We start from the raw sequence: 25,038 nt of genomic DNA on the forward strand, positions 1-25,038 counted from the left end.
ATGCCCATGAGTAATAATAATAATAATAATAATAATATTTATACCCCGCCCATCTGGCTGTTCGTAGGCCTCAAAATCAGCAGCAGCAGGGACCAAGCCTTAATTCACTAATGCTGCAGCTCTAATTCCACTTACCTGAAAGTAAGTCCCGTTGAATCCGATAGGCCTTACGCCTGGGCAGACATGGTCAGGATTGTGCTGGGCGTGAGCTAACAGAGCCAAGCATTACATGTGTACCTTACCTGTGTCGTGTCTTCCATTAGGCCCCTGATCTTCTCCACCACATCCGTGCGCCGGTGCTGACGGAGAGCACTGATCAGCTGGGCAAGGCTGGCTTCAGAGCCCCTGATGGTCCAGTGCTGTAAGGCTGCATAGGCCCTCTCGTGGTCTGCAGAATAGCTGCTGGTGAAAGCAGCCACCTCCCGCTCGCTTGCATTGCACAGGAACTGGTAGATCTCCTTCCACTGGCTTCCAATTTGGGCAGCCACCAGCTTCAGAATGTCAATGCCTGTTTGACGGGTGATAAACCAAAAGAACATTGAATTTTGCTTAGTATTCCCAGGCGTCAAATTGTTGCATATTCAGACCAAGCAACAAGGTCCCTCACAGGGGAATTTCAAAAGCTATTTTGTAGTCTACTAGTTAACATTTTTCTTGAACCAGAAGGTTCACTGAGATGCAAACACCAATACTCTAGCTTTCTTAATAGTTGAGGGTGCCACCTTATGTCCTCCAAAAATGTGCCAAGTTGGAGATCCTATAAGTAGCCCTGATCATTGCCTCATGCAGTTATGGGCGATGCCACTTGGGTTAAGGTACTATGGTTCACCTAAATTTGGAGGGTTTTTAAAAATGGGTATTATTGCTTGTGCTTCTGCAATTCCCATACTGCAGAGGCGGGCAGACATTGAACTTTCAAGATCTACTTTGTGTTTTACTAGAACCCCAAGTTCTATCCCCTGGAGCCTGGCAGTGGTGAGTTGGGCCCATGGGGAGCAACATTCCCCAATGACTGAAAGGATAATAATAGGGAGAGTTTTGGAATTTGAAAAGGATGGATGACCTGGGCCACCTCTGGAGAAAGCTTAATAGAAACTGTCTCACTTATCTATCCATACAGAACCTCAGGGCTCTACGGACACCCAGAAGGCACTATGTGAAGTTCAGCAGGAGAGAACAGGAGGAAAATATCTCTTGTAACCTGTGGAACCCTTTGGGCCTCAACATCCCTTTCCCATATGCCCTAAGTGGTGGAAAGGCTTCTTTAATTTGTCTTCATTGACAAAGGCTGCCAGCCAATTTTCTTCTGCTTTTGCATATATATATATATATATATATATATATATATATATATATATATATATATATAATAAATTCTTTATTGTTTTAATATTTTAAAATACAACCTTGGTAGCGAAAAATGAAAAGTGCATGCACAATATACAAAAAACACAAAAACTCACACAAAGCTTGCCAGACAAAAAAGAGAAGAAAAAAGATGAAAAGAAAACTATAAACCACAAAAAGAAAATATTCCATCAAAAAGAAAAACCAGCTCTTCCAATTATTCTCTCTGTAATTTATGTTATTCTTATTTTATCACACATTTATGAATACTATATCTACATATCATTTCATTTCTTACACTTTATATCAGGTTCAGCCTAAGTCTGCTATTAGGATTTCAGAAATTGCACTTTTCAATAAATATTATTTAAACATCCTCCATTCCTCCTGTGCCTTTTGTCTCGTTTGTCCTCTTATTCTTGCTGTTGTTTTTGCCAACTGTAGGTATTCTAGCATCAGCATTTGCCAATCTGTTATACTGGGTATATTTTTGGATTTCCAATTTGGAGCCACTAGGACTCTTGCTGCTACTATCCCATACATTAATAATTTCCTTTTTGTTGTTTTATATCTACTGGTATTATATTTAATAGGAATACTTCCGGGTTTTTTCTAAATGTATGTTTTAGTAGTTTTTTAAGTTCTTCATAAATCATGTTCCAATACTTACAAATGGTGGGGCAACTCCACCACATGTGTATATATGATCCCTTTTCTCCACTAACCTCCAGCACACAGACGAATCGTTTTTATACATTTTGGCAAGTTTCTCTGGTGTTTCATACCACCTGTACATCATCCTTAGTATATTCTCTTTTAGGTTATAACAGGCAGTAAATTTCATATCCTCCTTCCACAATCTTTCCCATTGTTCTACTAGGACATTATATCCGAGATCTTGGGCCCATTTTAATCATGACTGATTTTGTTTGTTCTTCCTTAAGCTCCCATTCTAACAGCAGATCATATAGGCATGAGATATATTTTCCTTTCCTCTGAATCAATTCCATCTCAAATTTTGATTTTTCATTTACAATTCCCAATTTTTTTATCTAAAATAAACCTTTGATTTATTTGGAAATATTGCAGCCTGCTTCTGCTTCTCAAGGCTGCTTCCCTTTGGAATGGAGCAAAGGACAAGGAGACTTTGTTTGTTGCCACCAGGAGCACGGAAGCCATGCACCACATAGAAGCATTTGAAGCCGAAGGACCAAGATACAGTATATCTTAAACTGAGGAGGACTGAAGATGATAGCCATGATTTCCTTTCCACCTTCAGCACTTGGTTACAACTCAAATGTATTTCAGAATTACTCTGGCATTTATGCTGATGCCAGATTCAGAGAGACTGCACAGCTAACTCATTAGTATCAGGAAATAAAACTTTTTTGTTTTTACAAGCAAGGACCCTTCTATTCAAAGAGCAGCTTTGTTAAGAAAACAAAACTCAGGGACCAGGTACCTTGTTTAGTACTGATGGAGAGTTGAAAAATACAATACGCAACATTAGAGCTGAAGTCCCAGCATGATAAGGCATTTTGGCTGCAAGTCTCTCAGAACACAGCTGTGAAAACTGCCCCCCTTGCAAACTGGCTGCACAGAAAGCATCTCTGCGATTTCAGAATGGAGTTCTTAATCAAGTAAGCCAGCCTAGGCCATTGGAGCCTCGTCTGGCTCATCAGTCTTCCCTTCCTCAGGCAGACGGCCTTGTCCATGTCCCCGGGGGGGGGGTTGCCCTCCCACCACCCTTGTAGAACATTGCATGATCCTTGGGAAGAATATATGCAGGGGGGTCTCTCTTTGGATCTGAGGAATCCTGTGTTTGTCAGTGACTCTATCAAGTGGGGGTGATCCACCTCCATTTGCCCTGCCAATCTGCTACCATCAGTGGAATTCAGTGGGTTTGAGAAGCGTTCCCTTACAGCAGGCATGTCAAACTTGCGGCCCTCCAGATGTTTTGGCCTACAACTCCCATGATCCCTAGCTAGCAGGACCAGTGGTTGGGGAAGGTGGGAATTGTAGTCCAAAACATCTGGAGGGCCGCAAGTTTGACATGCCTGCCTTACAGTATTGCAAGAATCTCCTAAGGGAACTCTTGCCAAACTCACTGAATTCCACTGACTGCAATAATCTTCTGACATTGGAAAACAAACCGATTTATTGCAGCATGATATTTTGTAGTCCAGAGTACTCGCAGATGCAAGCAGTGAGCTCGAGTCCATAAACTTATGCCACAATAAATCTACTACTCTTTAAGATGATTGTTTTCTCCGCAGTCTAACAACTCCCTGGAATATGTATCACAGCAGGCATCCCCAAACTGCGGCCCTCCAGATGTTTTGGCCTACGACTCCCATGATCCCTAGCTAACAGGACCAGTGGTTGGGGAAGATGGGAATTGTAGTCCAAAACATCTGGAGGGCCGAAGTTTGGGGATGCTTGTATCACAGCAATCTTTACAATACTTTGGTAAGTATTTGGTGGTATCTGATGAAGTGTGCATGCACACGAAAGCTCATACCAAAATAAAAACTTAGTTGGTCTTTAAGGTGCTACTGAAGGAATTTTTTTATTTTGTTTCGACTCAGACCAACACGGCTACCTACCTGTAACTAATACTTTGGTGAGTTAGGCAGACTCTCACATCAAGGGGGTGTGAGACTGTGGCTTGCATAAAGTCACCTTGTGAGTTCATAATAGTGCTGAGACTTGAAGCGGGGGGATTGCCAGCTGATAAATAATTGCTCTTATTCACTATATTACATTAGGCCTTCAACGAGCTTGAGACTTCCTCACTACAGAGTCTAACACCAGCCCAACGCAAGCCAGTACCTCTGAACATGCGTAGAGTGCCTTTCGCTAACAAAAAGCTAACTGGGCTCAGCACACAATAACCCAAACATGGACAGAATCCATCACCACATCATATACACAAATCACCTGGAAGAGCTTGCAAGGAGGACTGAGAGGGGGCCAAGAGGAGCAGAACAAAGGCAATTTATAGCTACAAACTAGTTTTGAGTATTTGCAGACTGCCTTTCTCATTGAACAGGTATTGCAGATCGGCTTTCCCCTTATCCCCAAATCACAACAGTTGGCAAAGTCACAAATCCCAAGCTTTCATTTTTACGTACATGAACCAAGTCTCATTAGACTGGGTGGCACTTACTTCTGAAAAAAATTAAAATGATCGTTTTGTAGTATAGAAACATTTTCTATGCTACTACTTTCCATGAGATTATAGGTTTATAGATCAACTTGCATGCACACGAAAGCTCATACCAAAATAAAAACTTAGTTGGTCTTTAAGGTGCTACTGAAGGAATTTTTTTTGTTTTGTTTCAACTCAGACCAACACGGCTACCTACCTGTAACTACAACTAAACCAAGGTTATGGAACTTAAAAAATAATAATCACATGTGCTCCAATTAATTTCCTCCTTTATCTAAACTCTCCCTGTTTTCTTTTCCAGTTAATTTCCATGATTCCATCCTCCTTTCCTGTGCTGGCTTCAGCCCCCCCCCCTCTTTTTTTGGGGGGGGGGCGCTTGGGAAACATGTCCTGTGTACCCCTGTACATAAACATCCTCATTGCCCCACCAGCCCTGCCCAGTCCAGCTTTCTCCTTCAGGGCTCAACTTGCATAGCTGCCTAGAAGGGGCAAATTAATTACTAGAAGAAAAAAATAACAAATTGAAATTGAAAAAATATGAGGAAGTAAAACATCACCGAACAGGGATGGATTCAGTACCACCAATTAAATGAAGTGTTCAGAACAGATAACAAAAAAGGTTTTGCAAGAGAAATTTCAATATTGGACAAAGAATTATTACAAAATAAGACAAAGGTAATCTCTAAAATGTATGAAACTTGACTAGAGTGGGAGGTAAAGGATGAACAAGTAAAAGAGGTAATGACTAAATGGGCAATGGACCTAGGCAAACCTATGGTGGAAATTATGGGAAGAGAATTGGAGATTTACAGCTTGTGAGGCGATAAAGGAAAATTTGTTAAAGATGTTTTATAGATGGTGTTTAACACCAAGCAAAATGTTTAAAATGTACAGTATAAACAAAATCTAAATTGTATTGGAGGCGCAATCAAGCAGCGGGGACGCTTGTTGTGGACCTGTGATAAAATCAAGAGCTTCTGGGATTTGGTATATGAAGAGTTGAAGAAAATATTTAAACAAACTGTTGTTTAAAAAAACAGAAGCTTTTCTATTGGGAATATTAGATTCAGATATCCCTAGGGAAAACACAAAAATATTCCTGTATGCAACATCAGAGGCAAGAATCCTTAATTGCCAAAAATTGGAAAAATGAGTCAGCACCAACAAAAAAAGAATGGCCAGTAAAATTATTTGATTACCTTGAGTTGGCTAGAATGACAGGTGCAGTTAGGGATCAATCTAAACAAAAATTTCAAAAGAATGGGGGAAATATAAAGATTATCTTAAAAATCAGTGCCCTCAAATTAATACCTGGACTTGTTTTGATTAACTTTTGCAAAACAAATTAAGGTGTAAAAGTCTAAAATGGAAAAGAAAAGTTGGAAAAAATGAAATGAGAAGGAAACAGCTTATTAAATATGAAAGTAGACCCACATTGAGGATGAAGGAAGTCAATTAGAAGAAAACAAGAAGCGAAATATGGTTATATGTTCATTATTTGTTTATTATTTGTATCTATATTCGTACTTGTATTTTAAAAAAGAAGAAGGGGTGAATCAAGGGCAAAGCGATCAATCAAGAGCAACAGACTGAAACAACTAGGAAAAGCCGCCCTTTCTGGCAGCGTGCACCACAGGGACCTGTTTTGCTAACTTCGGTTTGGTTTACCACCTCCTGGGGAGGAGTAAGGCAACAAGCAAGCAAAGGCTAACAGGTAGGCTCTATATCGTCATTAAGCATTAGCCAGTTTGGAGGCAGCTATCGGCAAATTCCAGAGAAAGAATGCACTGGCAGGGTGACTCAGGTGAAGACCCTGTAAGTTGCTTGAAAATCTATATTCCGGGAACTAGGAAGTTCACGTTAAACAAGGAGCCTCCCCTAGATATGTGGATACAGATGAAGGGATGCTCTTAAAATGTCAAATGCTTTTTATTGCAATGATAACAACACAAAATGCATTACAAGTGGTCAGAATCCCACCAGAGGCGGAGCTAGCTGCTCCGGCACCCGGAGTGATGCACATATTGTGCACCCGGGGGGGGGGGGCTAGCCACCCGCGGCGGTCACCCCGGGGGGCACTGAGGCGATGTCAACCACCCCCCTCAGGGATGACACCCAGCACACACCCCTTCCTCCGCCACACAACACAAAAGATCACTCCACCACAACAGTGAAGTCTATGTTCATTGAAAAAGAAAAAGAAAAGAGTACAGCCTCTGGAGAAGGATTTGAAGTTGAGGGAGGTGCAGTCAGCACCCCACTTTCATGTAATAACTTGGAAAAGCTGCGTGTTGCTATTTGCCAAAAGGAACTGGAGGCAGAGAGAAGAGCCTTGGCTTTCTGATCGCAGAATTCTCCATTCACATTTAATGCCAGGGGTGGGGGCGAAGCTGCAAGTGGACATGCCAAAGGGGCACAGAAGTGTGCTAGACGTAGAATTTTCTTATTATAAATTTTAGAAAGGAAAGCATTAGATAGATTTCCACGCCTGTTTTTGTCAAAAGGCACATTCTCTTAGGGTTTTTGGGTGGGGGTCACATGCCAACTGTGGGCAGGACTAAAACTAATGGCAATGGGGGTATCACGGGGGGGGGGATGGGCAGGAGCATAGCCTCTCTCTCTCTCTCTCTCTCTCTTTCTCTCTCTCTCTCTCTTCTCTCTGAAGTTCCTGCTGCAAATATATAAAAGTGGTGGAAGTCTTAAAGCCATCTGTGATGTATAATCACTGATTCTGTATTTAAGTTTTGTGTAAGTTTTCCATTTATGAATGTTCCCCCTTCTATCTGTCCAATACGGTCTCCACTTCCTCTTTTTCTACACTAGTTATGACTAATCCTTGCCCAAAGTAAATAGTTATCTGTGGCAGAACACAGTATTGCTCTCTCCTGCACACCAACCCTTTCCTTAAAGTGGCACCTCTCTTGCTATGTAGCACAATATATTTTTGAGGAAGAATAAACCTGCTGAGGAGTCCATAAATTTGTGGCATAGTTTAATGGAGGGCTGGCTAACCTTTCCTGACCCAAGAGCTAAATTTTACCTTTGCCAGCATTGCAAGGACAGTATACCAGCAGCTGGGGTAGCCAGAAGTAGGGGGAACCACCCCCCACAAGCCAAACAAGCCCTCTCCCTTCAGCTGATCTCCACCCAATTGTGCAGCAGGCACTGGGCTCTGCCCACCCCAGCATGGCCGACTTTATTTCTTTTTCCTAGGAATGGGGCAGATTGGGTCCCTGAACTGGGGCTTAGCCACCTCTGAAGACAGTAATTCAAAGTAGTCCTGGGGACGTCTCTACAACCTTGAGCATATTTCTAATCAGCTGAATAAGAAAACGAACTTGGAAGCCTGCATACATTTTTCGGCTATGGTCTATCAACAGTATTATGATAGCCATTCTGGGCTTTCTCACTTTAGTCTCTGCTCAAGACAATGGAAATGTTATGCATTCATACTAGTATCCCTATTTGAAGAACCGTGCCTTAAGTAATGCAAGATAATTACCACATCACAGAGGCTCAGGAGTTAATAGCCAACAGCTTTTAAGAATACAAAGTTTGTCAAGGCACACTATTCCACTTCCACTTTAAGTTTAGGATCAAACCAGAGGCAACTTTTAAGCCGCCGTTTTGGAATTGCCATGCCTCTTTCCCAAAAATAGCCATGGGAGATTCCAATCTCTAGTTCTGGGGCAGGTGGAGGTGGGAAAGATCCTGTCCCCATTGCTTGCTTTCCTACTCCGAGCTGCCATCCCACCTTGTCACAAAGCTGTTTTTCCCCAAGTGAAAAATGCCAGCTTCAATAGCATGGTCTTTAATGTGCTGCAGAACTCTTGTTTTAAGTTAAACAGAATGAACCATTTCAGTTATGAACAGAATTCTCTAGGTGGAATTTGCTCAACATCACTCACCATGGCCATTGCAGTTGTAGATCCATTTCTCCCTGTTCTGAGTCAGAGTGGGAGATTTTCTCAAAGCGGACTTTTCGACAATGGCACTGGGATCCTGCCTTGGTCCTTTCTTTAGAGTTCGCGAACTTTTACGGACACTGCACACAACGATCACCACCAGCACAAGCAGCAGCAGCAGCACGATCATCCACGGCAGGTGCTCGTTGATATCAAAATGCCTGTGGGCAGCCTGCCTTGGAGAGCCTCTCTTGGGGGGGTTATAGGGAATGCTGGATTTTACACTGCCACTCATTTCCAGCGCTGGCTGTTTTTTCAGGATGGAAGGGGTATGCTTGTGATTCAAAGGCGTAGCATATCCCACAGCAGTCACATTGACAACTACAGTCTCATTCGTTGAAGTTCCACTGTAGCTGTTGGTTGGCTCCACCATGTCAACGGACACGTTTGGGGTAGAAAAATTGGAAACTGGGGCATTCACACCTAAAAAACAAAATGCAATGTTAGAAGCAAAGCAGCAGGTATAGAACCCACCCACTCTTCCTGTAGCTCTGGCCCAAATGCCCTTTAAGTATGATTCCTAGAGGGCTTACAAAGGGGATTCTCATTTATGTTATGTGAGTGCAAACAAATATACATATAACAGCATCCATAGGAAGAACTGGGTGGAAGGAGCAAGCTGAACCTCATGACCCATACATTGGTGTCAACAACAGCCCCAAATTTGTTTACCCACAACCACTTCAAATTTGGTGATGACCTGTTCCTCCAGATCAGCGGCACAGCCATGGGCACCCGCATGGCCCCACAGTATGCCAACATCTTCATGGCAGATTTAGAACAACGTTTCCTAGACTCCTACCCACTCAAACCTCTCTTGTACCTACGATACATTGACGATATTTTTATTATCTGGACACATGGACAACAGACCCTGGAAACCTTCCACCAGACATTCAGTGACTTTCACCCCACCATCAACCTAACAATGAACCAATCTATGCAAGAAATACATTTTTTGGACACTACTATAAAAATACAGGATGGACGTATAGACACCACCTTATACAGAAAACCAACTGACCGACAAACATATCTACATGCTTCTAGCTACCATCCCAAACATACCAAACAATCCATCGTATACAGCCAGGCCCTACGTTACAACCGCATCTGTTCCAACTCTACAGACAGAGAATCTCACCTAAGAGATCTACAGCAAACCTTTTTAGAACTAAAATATCCACCTGATGAAGTTAAACAACAGATCAACAGAGCCAGACTGATACCTAGAGAGAACCTGTTGCAAGACAGACCCAAAAAAGAAAATAACAGAACACCACTAGTCATCACATACAGCTCCCAAGTTAAAACAGTACAACGCATCATCAGAGATCTACAGCCTCTCCTGGACAATGACAGCTCCCTTTCTCAAGCTCTGGGAGGAAGACCTTTCATTGCCTACAGACAGCCACCCAATCTTAAACAACTCCTCACCCACAATAATACAACCACCAGACTTAACATGGACACTGGTACCAGAGCCTGCAATAAACCCAGATGCCAACTTTGCTGCCACATACACCCGGACAACATCATTACTGGCCCCAACAACATCCAACATACCATCTCAGGACTATTTAATTGCTCATCTTCTAACATTGTATATGCCATCAAATGCCAACGGTGCCCTTCAGCTCTCTATATTGGACAAACAGGCCAAACCCTACGCCAAAGGATAAATGGACATAAATCTGACATCAGGAACCATAAGACTGAAAAACCAGTAGGAGAACACTTCAATCTCCCAGGACATTCTATACAAGATCTCAAAGCAGCTGTTTTATTACAGAGAAATTTCAAGAACAGACTGGAAAGAGAAGTTGCTGAATTGGAACTCATTACCAAGCTTAAAACCATGGAGCCACCTGGGATGAATAAAGACATCGGATTCTTATCTCATTATGCATGATCAAGCTTTCTTTAGCTCCTCAGCCCTTGCTCCCCCCCCCCGGACTAATTGCAGTCATCAGCAGTCGTTAACAGCCATCTACAGGTTTACCACTCCCATCAGCCCATCACCCATTCCCACCCACCCCCACCACCCTCTGTATATATATAAGGGTCTGGCACTTCTGTTTCAAGTGTATCTGAAGAAGTGTGCATGCACACAAAAGCTCATACCAAAATAAAAACTTAGTTGGTCTTTAGGTGCTACTGAAAGAATTTTTTTATTTAGCCCCAAATTTGGTTTAATAGTGAATACGCTTCTGTTGCAAAGGGCAAGAGAGATAGTTCCAGGATGGAAGATCTGTACGTGGAAGCCTGTCCCTGAGGAGATTCTGAACAATTTTTCCCCAAACAAGTTTGCGAGCTGCTTTGATGATCTCAAAGTGGGGGGGAGGCTATAAATAAAGCCCCAAATTTAAATGTCACAGGCACAATTACGCTTTCAGTTAAGTTTTGCAATATTCAAAAATGTTTAGAAGACCAAAACTAAACAGCAATAATCAAATCAACACAGTGTAGCCATTGTTTTTTCTCTTTGTTCTAGATTAGGCATGACCAGATGTTATGGTGAAAGCCATTGATAGTTCATTACAAAGAAAAAGTGTCAGAAATGAATTAGTTTTCTAAACATGCTATGCTGAGACCAAAAGAATATCTTGTTCAAGTCCGCCCACGTCTATTTGCTTCTCCTCTTTCAGCTTGGCAGCCACGCTTTGTCAGAATGTATCGCATAGCAATGGACCAGCATCTTACTTTAACAGTCTTGATTCAGTCCCTCATATTTTTGATACAATACTTTGTATCAGATCCTATTTCAATGGCTACATCTCAGTGCTACAATGGATCCACTGAAGCCACTTTTAAGTCCCTGACTTCTTTACTCCTCTTTCTGCAGATCCTTAAATTTATTTTTTACATTTCCTGCATATTCTAAATTAACGTAAGTTATTCATTTATTCATTTATTTTAAATATATACTCTTATAAAAGTGCAGGTTCTTACAATAATCCTGCCAATGTTCTTATCTGTTTACAGTTTGTAGAAATTCAACAAACCATTTCCATTCTCAAATAGAAGAGGATGCCTCAAATAGAAGAGTATGGTTCCCCTTTATCACACACACAGCCCAACAAGATAATGACAAAAAATTACCATTAGCATACAAATCAGTATGGCTAACCTGACCCAAAAATACCCACCCACCCCACTCACACACGAAAACAAAGACCATCATAGCCAATCACAAATGAACAACCACACCCTTGGCCAACCCCAATCTCTCTCACCACCAAAAGAACACAAGCGAATAAAGGAGAGCCTACACAAACAAAGCTGACATCAAGCCCTACATATATTAAGCAAAACAGAAACATCATCACCTACTCTCACCCCCATCCACTCTCCCATTCTCTACCTCGTTTTCCTTCTTTCTTCTTAATGTCTTAACAAATAAAATTGATTTGCAAAAATTATACATGTTAAAATATGAGAGACACTGCACACACCTTTGTAATCCAAGAAATCTTTAATAAAAAACATTTTTTTAAAAAAAAAAACCCATTTCCATTCTTTTATTAGAAGTTTCTTATCATGATTTATTATTTTTCTGGTAAGTTTCTGCGAAACTGATCAGTAGCTTATTAATACTAAGATTAGCTGTTCCTACATTATGTCAGCTAGAAAGTTAACAAAAATACATTCTATCCCCTCAATACAACAGTTTATGTATTGAAAAGGGCTGGAGGTATCTGATTAACACTGGAAATATTCCAATTGCATGTCAATCCAATTTTTAGTTCACTCCAAAGAAATAGCTTATATAGACTTAGATCATAAAATTATTCCAATTATGATTTTTACGCTACAGCAAACATTTGGAATAATGGTGTTTTGATCCATAACAGTGAATGGACATTGAGTACAAACTGATTCCACAACCCCTGCTATGCAAGGGCTTCTAAGGTTGCAGTTTTGATTGTATCCAAAGGAGGGATGCCCACCTGTGTGTCCATGGAGGCGTCTACATAACAATATATAAATTCCAAAACAAAATGGAACAAGCCACCATTCAAATCAGCACCTGCTCTCCTGACTGCTGCAAAGCAACAGAATCGTGAACAGGACGGTGCTAGTCTGAAGTGTTTGGGATAAAAGAAGTTCTTATTTGATATAATCCTAGGCATATCTACCCAGAAGTCCCACCAAGTTCCATGAGAGTCCCTGTGAGGGTTGCAAGCATAGGAGGGTTATAAGATAAAATGCCTCTCCCATCTTCATGGCTTCAGACTGCTCAGAAAAGTCCTGGCATGGTATGCTAAACACAGAACCCCCACGAGGGCAGAAACAGATGCTGACCAGTGTGGAGCCAACCCAAGAGACAATTGCACTGTTTAGGAGCTGGGTGAAGGGTGTCTAATACCATGTAATGTATCAGCTGGAGGTGCCTCTGTACAGCAGGCATTCCAAAATGCAGCTAATGTCTTACCAGCTCCTTTCTCAGAAAACCACAAAAAAAAATCGAAAGAATTTCAATTCTAAAGGAAAAGTGATACAGAGAAAAAAGGGGGGAAGTGAGGGGATGGGGGAACAACAAAAATGTGTATAATAAAAATATATATAAATGTATACAAAAATGTAACATACTATACTTCTTGCCCAATCTTGCATGCCCTAGCTACAGATGTTTGGCAATGTTGTACACTTACCTTTGGGGGGGAAAGTAGAAGGAACTTTGTAATGTTCTTCTCCCTCTTCCGGTCGTGACAAAAGCCCAGCTCCAGGCAGAAAAGCTGGTGAAAGTCCACAAATGTTGTCTCTCTCTTTTGTCCCTGGTTTGATCACAACCATGTTTGCTTGTGAGCAGTCAGTGAATGTTTTGCATCTCAGCACGCTAGAAGGCACATCAGAGAAGCTGCCACGAGGGCAAGGTTTACACTTGACATCTTCCGTTTCAGTTCCTTTCTTTTTTAGGCCCCACCCAACACGGCACACGGAGTAAGGTTTGCAAGCATCACCGTCTTGAAATTTACCAGGTGGACAGATGCACTCACGGTCCGTCAAAGCAGTGCAAGGGGTTTTCTCAACCGTCGGCGGCTCACACAGCTTTTTACATGGATGGCAGCTCTCTATCCCATTTTCATGCTTTGTGAATGTTCCACTGGCGCATGGGCTGCACTCTCTTAAGCTGGTTGCTGTGCAGTGCTTAGACACATAGGTTCCTGCGGGACATTTGTCACAAGTCAGCTTTGTGTTAGTGGCATGATCCAAGTGGCTGTAGGTGCCAGAATAAAGTCTTATGGCATTCTGTTCGGGTGTCAGCTTTGACTGCGCAGCAGTGGTGCCAAGGAACATAAATCCCTGAAACACAGACATAAAGGTAAGTTAGCTACAGACCAGAAGGCAGCTAACAGCAAACCATATCAGCTTTACTCTATTTAGGTAACTGCATTTGAAAGACATGCTTGGCTCTCTTGCCTGGAAGAGTTTTGGCCCATCTACCAATCCATGAGCCAAAGTTTACTGCCCTGATCTCTAGGCAGGTCATCAGCTTCTGAAGGGAGAAATACGCAAGCTGCTAAAAAGCTGTCAACAAAATGTCTTCTAATGGCACTTTAAAGATTTTCCATAGCATCCTGACAGACAAGTATAGACTCTGTGGAGTTCTCTCTTACAGGCAGCAGTAACCCATTCCCCTCTGAATTGCCTTTTGGAAAGCCTCTGGCAGAGAGGACGGGCAGAAGACTCTCTGAGGAAAAGCTGCCTTTGGCCCTTTGAGCTGCCCCCACCCCAGGAACTGTTGTTCTCCTCCTGTAGCCCTAAAACAGAGGACTTTGAAAAGGAAAAGAGCCTCTCCAAGTGTCCTCATCTGCCAGAGAACATTAAGCAGCCAATGGAAAAAGGATCCAGGAAGTTACAGGCCTGTTAGCATAACTTCTGGGTAAATTGGTGAAAGGATCATTCAGTTCTGTGACAGGGTCAACAAACACATGGAAAGGAATGATCCAATAGAGCGGAAAGACACAGTATACATACTTGGACTTTCAAAAAGTGTTAGATAACGTTTCTCAGCAAAGACACATGGGGTTTCCATTATATCTTCCCAAATAAGTTTCGGCACAAAAATAATTTCAGCCCTAAATACTAAACTACCACAACTGCCTGTGAAATTTAAAACCTACAAGTTTATGAAACAAAAGGCCACAGGGCTGTTCACATCCTAGCAGCTACGCAACTGCACTGGAGATTTCCCAGAGATTTAAGAGTAGAATTTTTATACCAACAATGGAAGGTCATTTTGTTGCTTTTGTCATCAAGGCCCAATAAAGATGTGATGTACTTATGGCTCATAGATGGGGAGTGGCCCAGGGTTAATATTCTGCCAGTATTAACCCTGATTAATGGTTGCCCAGACATGGCATCTCAGGCAGGGCAGGAAAGTCCGGGGAAACCCACTGAGACGGAAATGTAATAAGGAGCCCTTGATGAAGTAGTGTTACAAAAGCTTTTCAACAGCAGAAAGGAACATAGGAAGCGGCCTTATAACATTTCCTCTTCTCTCCCCAGTACAAAATGCTTCCACCCCAGATATTCACTTCATCCTGCCCCACAGATGGCCTGCCTTCTTCACCTTGTTCTCCAGTAACAACCAACAACCACAACCCCTTAAGAGTCTTTTCTGCAGCCACTCCTTCTCCCAAGGGCCTGAGTTGAGTGGGCTTGCTCACAGCAGCAAGGATATCTTTTAGGCAGCTTGGGAAGGTGGGGCCAACCACTGGGATCAACCTCAAATGGTCCTGGGATCCACCACTCAATCCCAGGAGATGTTCTGCCCACCCCTTGAGTACAGATTGCTGCACTAGGGTAGGAGAAACCTGGGCTCAATTCCCCTGCTAAGCCAGTTAAGTTCACTTTTGGACTTTGAAGGTCTGCCACTGGAGAGGCCCATGGCATGGCAGACAGGCTAGCACAATGGCTGGCCCTGCAAACCGCCAGGCACACTCCTTTTATACCTGCTCCAAAGTGGCAGGGGAAGCTCCTCCCTGAACACCCCACTAGCTTAATGAAAAGGGAAATTTACTCAAAGCCGGCCACCCCTGCATCAACTACAATCTCACTCTGACGGAAAACGTAGGTAAGCACAATCACAACCATGGCTGGATTGGCGGGTTCCTGGGGGTGGTTGCAGTGGGAGTGCTTGCCATTTCCCCATCATTTTTTTGCTTTTCAGCTTGGGTGTGTGTGTCCCCCCCCTCTTCCCAGAATGAGCACACAATGGATGCAGTACCACCAGCGCACTCATCCTTCACTTCTGCAAAACCATGGATTTGTTTACAGGTAGGTAGCCGTGTTGGTCTGGATCGAAGTAAAATAAAAAAATTCCTTCAGTAGCACCTTAAAGACCAACTAAGTTTTTATTTTGGTATGAGCTTTCGTGTGCATGCACACTTCTTCAGATACAGTGAAATGGAAGTTTCCAGGCACTTATGTAGAGAAGGGGTGGGGAGGGGTGGGGATGGGGAGGGGGGATCACCCAGAAGGGTGGTGGAAATGGGTGATTGACTGACTGATAGCTGTTGATGACCGCAAACGACTGCAAATGGTTTTGCATGAAAAAGCAAGGGTTGAGATGGCTGAAGATCGCTTATCATGTATAATGAGATAAGAACCCGATATCTCTGTTCAAACCAGGTCCCTCCATGGTTTTGAGCTTGGTGATAAGTTGCAATTCAGCAACTTCTCTTTCCAGTCTATTTCTGAAATTCTTTTGTAGTAAGACAGCTACTTTGAGATCTTGTATAGAATGTCCTGGGAGATTGAAGTGTTCTCCTACTGGTTTTTCTGTCTTCTGGTTCCTGATGTCAGATTTATGTCCATTTATCCTTTGGCGTAGGGTTTGGCCTGTTTGTCCAATATAGAGAGGTGAAGGGCACTGTTGGCATTTGATGGCATACACAATGTTAGAGGATGAGCAATTAAATAGTCCTGAGATGGTATGTTGGATGTTGTTGGGGCCAGTAATGGTGTTGTCTGGGTGTATGTGGCAGCAAAGTTGGCATCTGGGTTTATTGCAGGCTCTGGTACCAGTGTCCATGTTAAGTCTGGTGGTTGTATTATTGTGGGTGAGGAGTTGTTTAAGATTGGGTGGCTGTCTGTAGGCAATGAAAGGTCTTCCTCCCAGAGCTTGAGAAAGGGAGCTGTCATTGTCCAGGAGAGGCTGTAGATCTCTGATGATGCGTTGTACTGTTTTAGCTTGGGAGCTGTATGTGATGACTAGTGGTGTTCTGTTATTTTCTTTTTTGGGTCTGTCTTGCAGCAGGTTCTCTCTAGGTATCTGTCTGGCTCTGTTGATCTGTTGTTTAACTTCATCAGGTGGATATTTTAGTTCTAAAAAGGTTTGCTGTAGATCTCTTAGGTGAGATTCTCTGTCTGTAGAGTTGGAACAGATGCGGTTGTAACGTAAGGCCTGGCTGTATACGATGGATTGTTTGGTATGTTTGGGATGGTAGCTAGAAGCATGTAGATATGTTTGTCGGTCAGTTGGTTTTCTGTATAAGGTGGTGTCTATACGTCCATCCTGTATTTTTATAGTAGTGTCCAAAAAATGTATTTCTTGCATAGATTGGTTCATTGTTAGGTTGATGGTGGGGTGAAAGTCATTGAATGTCTGGTGGAAGGTTTCCAGGGTCTGTTGTCCATGTGTCCAGATAATAAAAATATCGTCAATGTATCGCAGGTACAGGAGAGGTTTGAGTGGGTAGGAGTTAAGGAAACGTTGTTCTAAATCTGCCATGAAGATGTTGGCATACTGTGGGGCCATGCGGGTGCCCATGGCTGTGCCGCTGATCTGGAGGAACAGGTCATCACCAAATTTGAAGTGGTTGTGGGTAAGGACAAAGTGGCAGAGTTTGGTAGCAAAGTCCGCTGTGGTTTTATCTGAAATGGTGTTCCTTATGGCTTGTAAACCATCATTGTGTGGGATGTTGGTATATAGATATTCCACATCCATAGTGGCTAGTATAGTATTGTTAGGAAGATTGTTCAAATATTGTATTTTCCTCAGAAAATCTGTGGTGTCACGTACGTAGCTGGGAGCACTGATAGCATATGGTTTCAGAACAGAGTCCATATAGCCGGAAACACCCACTGTAATGGTGCCAATACCTGAGATGATGGGGCGTCCTGGGTTTCCTGGTTTGTGTATTTTGGGTAGAAGATAGAAAGTTCCTGGCCGAGGTTCCGCTGGTGTGTTTGTGAGGATCTGTTCTTGGATGTGTAGGGGTAGCTCCTTAATAATCTTGTTCAGTTCTTTTTTGTATGCTTGTGTGGGGTCTGAGTCCAATTTCATGTAAAAGGCAGTATTGGAAAGTTGTCTGTGGGCCTCTTGGATGTAATCAGTTTTGTTCATGATGACGACAGCTCCACCCTTGTCTGCCTCTTTAATTATAATGTCTGGGTTGTTCCTGAGATTTTCTATGGCTCTCCTTTCAGCATGGTTTAGATTTTGTTGTAAGCGATGGTGTTTTCTGGTCACATCCGTTTGGATTCTGTGGCGGAAGCATTCGATGTACAGATCTAGTGTGGTATTGCGTCCATCAGGAGGGGTCCATGTGGAGTCCCTTTTTGTGTAACTTCTTTTCGGTGGTAGTTGGTGGTCAATGTTCTGTTCATTGATGCGTTTGGAGGGTGATGGTTGTTCCCCAGTAAGTTGAGAGGTGTTGTGTTGTGGGGATGTAGTTTGTTCTACTTTGTCTTGTTCTTGTGTGTGATGAAAATACTCCTTCAGGCGTAAACGGCGGAAAAATGCTTCCAGGTCCCCGCAGAACTGAATCATGTGTTGGGATTTGGCAGGGCAGAATGATAGTCCCCGTGAAAGGACGGATTCCTCAGCTGGGCTGAGTGTTTGCTGTGAAAGATTGACAATGTTGTTGATCTTGTTTTGATTGGTGGCCTGTAGGTTGGAAAGGTTGCAGAGTTTTTTATTTTTCTGGTTCTTCAGTAACTCCAGTTGAGAGTGGTAAATGGTTTGTTTTTCCTTGTGGAACTTCTGCCAGGCCGGGTGATTCCTGATGGAGTTCTCCAGTGCAGAGAGTTCCTCCTTTATTAACTTCTGTTTGGAATACAGAACGCTGATAAGATGTTTCAGCAGTTTCTTAGATAAAGTGTGGCATAGTTTTCTGGCATATTCTGTGGGATAAGTTGATTGAAGAGGGTTCTTAATTCTAAGACCCTTAGGTACAATGTCCAGGTTTTTGCATTTAGATAGAAAGAGGATGTCAGTTTGTACCTGGGCAAGTTTCTTGGTGAGGTTGATGGACTTCCATTTCATGCGGCTCAATGTGGTGCCTTCCATAGTTCTGGTTACAGGTAGGTAGCCGTGTTGGTCTGGATCGAAGTAAAATAAAAAAATTCCTTCAGTAGCACCTTAAAGACCAACTAAGTTTTTATTTTGGTATGAGCTTTCGTGTGCATGCACACTTCTTCAGATACAGTGAAATGGAAGTTTCCAGGCACTTATGTAGAGAAGGGGTGGGGAGGGGTGGGGATGGGGAGGGGGGATCACCCAGAAGGGTGGTGGAAATGGGTGATTGACTGACTGATAGCTGTTGATGACCGCAAACGACTGCAAATGGTTTTGCATGAAAAAGCAAGGGTTGAGATGGCTGAAGATCGCTTATCATGTATAATGAGATAAGAACCCGATATCTCTGTTCAAACCAGGTCCCTCCATGGTTTTGAGCTTGGTGATAAGTTGCAATTCAGCAACTTCTCTTTCCAGTCTATTTCTGAAATTCTTTTGTAGTAAGACAGCTACTTTGAGATCTTGTATAGAATGTCCTGGGAGATTGAAGTGTTCTCCTACTGGTTTTTCTGTCTTCTGGTTCCTGATGTCAGATTTATGTCCATTTATCCTTTGGCGTAGGGTTTGGCCTGTTTGTCCAATATAGAGAGGTGAAGGGCACTGTTGGCATTTGATGGCATACACAATGTTAGAGGATGAGCAATTAAATAGTCCTGAGATGGTATGTTGGATGTTGTTGGGGCCAGTAATGGTGTTGTCTGGGTGTATGTGGCAGCAAAGTTGGCATCTGGGTTTATTGCAGGCTCTGGTACCAGTGTCCATGTTAAGTCTGGTGGTTGTATTATTGTGGGTGAGGAGTTGTTTAAGATTGGGTGGCTGTCTGTAGGCAATGAAAGGTCTTCCTCCCAGAGCTTGAGAAAGGGAGCTGTCATTGTCCAGGAGAGGCTGTAGATCTCTGATGATGCGTTGTACTGTTTTAGCTTGGGAGCTGTATGTGATGACTAGTGGTGTTCTGTTATTTTCTTTTTTGGGTCTGTCTTGCAGCAGGTTCTCTCTAGGTATCTGTCTGGCTCTGTTGATCTGTTGTTTAACTTCATCAGGTGGATATTTTAGTTCTAAAAAGGTTTGCTGTAGATCTCTTAGGTGAGATTCTCTGTCTGTAGAGTTGGAACAGATGCGGTTGTAACGTAAGGCCTGGCTGTATACGATGGATTGTTTGGTATGTTTGGGATGGTAGCTAGAAGCATGTAGATATGTTTGTCGGTCAGTTGGTTTTCTGTATAAGGTGGTGTCTATACGTCCATCCTGTATTTTTATAGTAGTGTCCAAAAAATGTATTTCTTGCATAGATTGGTTCATTGTTAGGTTGATGGTGGGGTGAAAGTCATTGAATGTCTGGTGGAAGGTTTCCAGGGTCTGTTGTCCATGTGTCCAGATAATAAAAATATCGTCAATGTATCGCAGGTACAGGAGAGGTTTGAGTGGGTAGGAGTTAAGGAAACGTTGTTCTAAATCTGCCATGAAGATGTTGGCATACTGTGGGGCCATGCGGGTGCCCATGGCTGTGCCGCTGATCTGGAGGAACAGGTCATCACCAAATTTGAAGTGGTTGTGGGTAAGGACAAAGTGGATTTGTTGTTGTTGTTTCCTTTTAAGACTCATGCTGGAGATTTTGGCAACCAGATTGTTTTTAAAGAATGGGTAATAAATCTATGCCCCAGCATCTATCACAATAAAATAGTCATTTTTCTATGCACACAAGATTAAAATGAATGATAGCGTGGTGGCAAGAACCACGCAAAGGATAAATTGGACTTCAGAAAGGCTCTGCCTGTGAAATTAACCCCACCCAGTGGACCAGAATGTGGTCTAAACCCCCCTTTAAATCCATATCAGCAAAAAGGAAAGAACTCAATCTGAAAATCATCTACAGGTGGTACCTAACACCGCGGAAACTAGCGATAATACACCCAGGAACCTCATCAAAATGCTGGAGAGGATGCACCTCAGCAGGCACATATTTCCACATGTGGTGGGAGTGCCCCCAAATCCAACGATTCTGGACAACAACCATAAGAGAAATAGGTAAAATAACCCAACAAACATTAGAATTTACCCCAGAATTGGCCTTGCTAAACATCTTCCAGGACAATAATGCCCACCTGCACCACAAGGAACTCATAACCCACTTGCTCTCCGCAACCAGAAGCACCATAACCAGACACTGGAAAGACCTGTCAGGAGTAAGCATGGACCAATGGTACCAAACAGTATGGGAAACAGCCCTATTAGAAAAATTAACCAATAAGTTGAAACTGACATGGGGACAAACAGAAGAAGACGGCTTCACCCCGGTATGGTTCCCCTTTATCACATACACAGCCCAACAAGACAATGACAAAAATCCACCAACAGCATATGAATCAATATGGTTAACCTGACCCAAAACACTCACCCACCCCACTCTCACACAAAACAAAGGCCATCACAGCCAACCACAAAGGAGCAACCATATCCTAGGCAAACCCCAACATCTCTCACCATCAAAAGAAAACAAATGAACAGTAGAGAACCTACACGAGCGACACTGACAGAACCCCCCCACCTATTAAGCAAAATAGAAACATTGTCACCCCACCCCACCCTCCCCCCATCTACCTTCCTTACCCTCTCCTCACCAATGTCTCAACAAATGAAACTGATATATAAAAATGCTAAGAGAGACATTGCACATATCCTTGTAAACCAAGAAAACCCTTAATAACAATTATTTTTAAAAAAGAAAGGTTCTGCCTGTTGGTCAGGAAAACCCCGAGAAGATTGTTCGCTATTTTTTTACAAAGCTTTTGTACAAAAGGTGTATCCTGATGGCAGTTTCAATTCTTTTTGCTGGACTATTTGAACACAATCAAAATATGCACAAGTTGTACACACACATTACAGAGGGATTCAGTTGCAAAGATATACATGTGAAACCCCAAACACTTATGCTTTCAATGTACCCAGAAAAAATATCATTCCAAGTTGTGTGGTGGCTAGGAGAGCCCTGGGTTCAAATCCCCACTCTGCCAAGACACAGTCTATGTGATAGTCACATTCTGTCAGTCCAGCCTATTTTACAGGGTTTTGAGGAAGATATAATGGGGTGTGTGGAAAGAACCCTGCATGCTGCTGCCTTGAGTTCCTTGAAGGAAAGGTGGGATATAAATTAGGTTACTAAACATGAAAGTGTTCTGCTATAACAGTACTAAACAGGGTCAGAATAAATCCAGTTCCTTGGCACCTGGACTTTGTGGTCAACAAGCGATCTTTAAGGGGTGCTGCATTTGAGGGCTCTGCCCACTGGCTGCTCCCACCTCAGCCAAAACGTGGAGAAGGTCCTCTTTTACCTACTTTACTCCAATGCCAACCCCAGCAGAAGCTTCCCAACGGTACTTCCAGCTGCCTGCATTATGTTCCCTTATGCGCAGGAGCAAATCGGGGAGATGGATTAGCATGAAGATTCCCAACTCCAGGTGTTCCTTCCTTTTGCTGCTGAGAAGGAAGGAAGGAGGAGCCCTTGGCTTCCTTGGCTCCGCTTGCCGCAAGAGCGCAGCTGCCTCCGCCTCGCCGGGTCCCCGGCCTCTTTCCCACCCTCGGGGAGATGGCCGCCGCCCCTCGCTCCATCTTTCTCCGCTGCCGCCCCCCTCCAGGCCCGGAGTCCGCCCCGGGAACAGGCCCGGCCACTCGGGCAGGATGCGTCCCTCGCGGGCGGACCGCAGTCTTGGCCCCGGAGCCCCGCGGAGCGAGCGCGTCCACTTCCCCGGCTGCTCGGCGAGGCACCCCGCAGCCAGGGTTGCCTTGAGGCAAGGGCCCGCCCTGGTTCCCAGCCGGGAGGCGGCCTCTGACCATGTGCAGAGCGCCTCTCCATCCCCAGAGGCCCTCGCTGGTCGGGGGCTGCTCCGCGTCGCCTCCGCCCTCGCCCTGCCCTGCCCGACTCACCGCGACGAGGCTGGCGACGAAGGCGGCTCCGGGGGCGCCCATGGCTGGCGGCGGCGGCGGGAGGGGGCCGGCGGTCCTCTAGGGGTCCATGGAGGCTAGCAGAGCCTCCGGCGCCGCATGGCCCGCGGAGGGAGCGCGCTCGGGGGGTCGGGCAGCGAGGGCGCGGCGCCTCAGCGAGAGGCCGCCTCCGGGGCGACGAAGGGCGGCGGCGGCGGCGGGGCAGGAGGGGCCGCCGGGCGGCGCAGGGGCGGCGGCAACGGGAGCGGGGCTGGCGTGGGCTGCGGGCGCGGCCGGCTTCCCATAGCGACCCAGCAGAGGCCACGGACGCCTAGCTCCTGCGCGACTCCCTGCCTGCTGCTCTGCGCCGGCGGCTGCTGCGAAGGAGGAGGAGGAGGAGGAACGGGCGGAGAGCAGCGAGAGAGGGAGGGGCTCCGGCCGCTTCTCTCCCCTCCCCCATGACGTCACTCCGCGAGAAGCCCTGCCCGGCGCCTCTGACGCAGCACAATCGCGTTCCTGTGTCGTCATGGGCCGAAACTGGCCCGCAAGGGGGGGGGCGCGGCTCGGGGCTTCCTTCCCGGATGCCTGGGATCTGGCCCCAAAGTCATCTCCGTGAGAAAAGAGGCGGGCGGAGCATCCCGAGAGAAACCTTCCGCCTGAGGCTGCGGGAGAGCAAGAGCCGGACCCCCCCCCCCCTGCCCGACTCTCCACGGGGAAGCTGCTTACTCTTACATGGCAATCCATGGCTCTTCTTTGCCACGATAAAGTGACCATGAAATGTGTTCAGTTGCCTTTCCAGATCTATGGGAAGAATCTCATACCGTCAGAATTCTATGGAGGGAGCAAGAGGGGGAGGGGGGAGCAAAATGGGGGGACGTAGGAGTAGGATCGGGATAGTTTTTGGCGCAAAAATCTTGTGCCCCCTTTTGACTTCCTAAAACAGGTGTTTTTGAAACAAAATAAAAAAATCCTTCCAGTAGCACCTTAGAGACTAACTAAGTTTGTCATAGGTATGAGCTTTCGTGTGCATGCACACTTCTTCAGATACACTGAAACAGAAGTCACCAGATCCCTACATATAGTGAGAGGGTGGAGGTGGGGGTATTACTCAGAAGGGTGGTGGGAATGGGGGATTGGCTGGTAGGAGTGGTAAAGCTGTTGATGACTGTTAACGTGTTTTTCTTTCGGCTTGCTTTCGGGCTTATTTGAATGTTTCTCTTAAAGCCTATTGTTCATTGCTCAAAGTCTTGCTGTTTTTCCGAAATGGGAGATTGCTTCACACCTACAATATTTTATTGTCTATTGAGGAAAGGTGGTACATGTTCTAAGTTGCTGTTGATAAGATTATCCGAAACTGTAAGCAGTCTGTAAAAAGCTTATTATTTCGAATTTGGAACTGTAGTTAATTTAAAGAGAGCAGTCAATGCAACTTATTGCTTAAGGCAGTGGTTCCCAATTAGAGGTTCAGGGATCCCACAGCCCCATCTCTTGCCTCCCCCAACTAATTTTTTGCCATCTTTGATTTTTCGATGTATTGGCCAAAATTGGTTTTGAAATCACACCATGATAACGATTTTGACCCGGCAATACGCAGCAATATATCTCTCCTTGTGAGAGGGAGAGCAAGGCAGCCAATGTCGAGGCACCGCTGATATCAAACGATGATCTCAGCCTTAATGCTGCTGATCTGAGCTGCCTTCCCTGAAGCTGAGGGAGCCTGCAGCCTTCCCTCACGGTGAGGGAAAACAGGGCAGCTGGTTGCCCTCACTTCAGTCAGCAGGAAAACAACAGCAGCCACCATGGAGGACGTAGATCTTCGCTGGCTGCCCCACTGACTTGAGGTACCCCCACCCCCTCCCACTCAAACCATGCAGTGGGGGTGACTCCGCTTCCTCTTCTCCCCCCACCCATCTAATCTCTGTGACTGCTCCTTCCCTCATCCCCACACCTGATCTCCAATTTCAGACATTGTGATATATTGGAATATCGCAATGTTTAGTTGCTAATACATCACAATGTTGAAAACCAGATATCAAGTGGCCCTTGTCTGTTTTGTTTTTTAGTACAGTGGTACCTTGGTTCTCAAACTTAATCCGTTCTGGAAGTCCATTCCCAAACCAAAGCGTTCCAAAACCAAGGCACACTTTCCCATAGAAAGTAATGCAAAATGATTAATCCGTTCCAGACTTTTAACAACAACCTCTAAAACAGCAATTTAACATGAATTTTACTATCTAATGAGACCATTGATCCATAAAATGAAAGCAATAATCAATGTACTGTAAGGGGTTGCGGCACTCATCTCACTTTATTGGCCATGGGAGCCG

General features: G+C 44.4%; 1 protein-coding gene across 1 annotated transcript in view; it reads right to left on the minus strand.

Moving 5' to 3' along the window:
• The window catches only part of TNFRSF21 (TNF receptor superfamily member 21), a 38,892-nt gene extending 15,785 nt beyond the window's left edge, over positions 1 to 23,107 (minus strand). Inside the window, exons 1-4 of the mRNA XM_035110335.2 lie at positions 22,715 to 23,107; positions 13,140 to 13,791; positions 8,428 to 8,907; positions 243 to 508 (exon numbers count right to left, since the gene is read on the minus strand). Coding sequence (XP_034966226.1) covers positions 243 to 508; positions 8,428 to 8,907; positions 13,140 to 13,791; positions 22,715 to 22,756 — 1,440 coding nt within the window. The 5' untranslated portion in view covers positions 22,757 to 23,107. The remainder of the gene's footprint in view (positions 1 to 242; positions 509 to 8,427; positions 8,908 to 13,139; positions 13,792 to 22,714) is intronic.
• Positions 23,108 to 25,038: the final 1,931 nt, after the last annotated feature.

Source organism: Zootoca vivipara, chromosome 3, assembly GCF_963506605.1.
Source record: "Zootoca vivipara chromosome 3, rZooViv1.1, whole genome shotgun sequence".
NCBI classification, from domain to species: domain Eukaryota; kingdom Metazoa; phylum Chordata; class Lepidosauria; order Squamata; family Lacertidae; genus Zootoca; species Zootoca vivipara.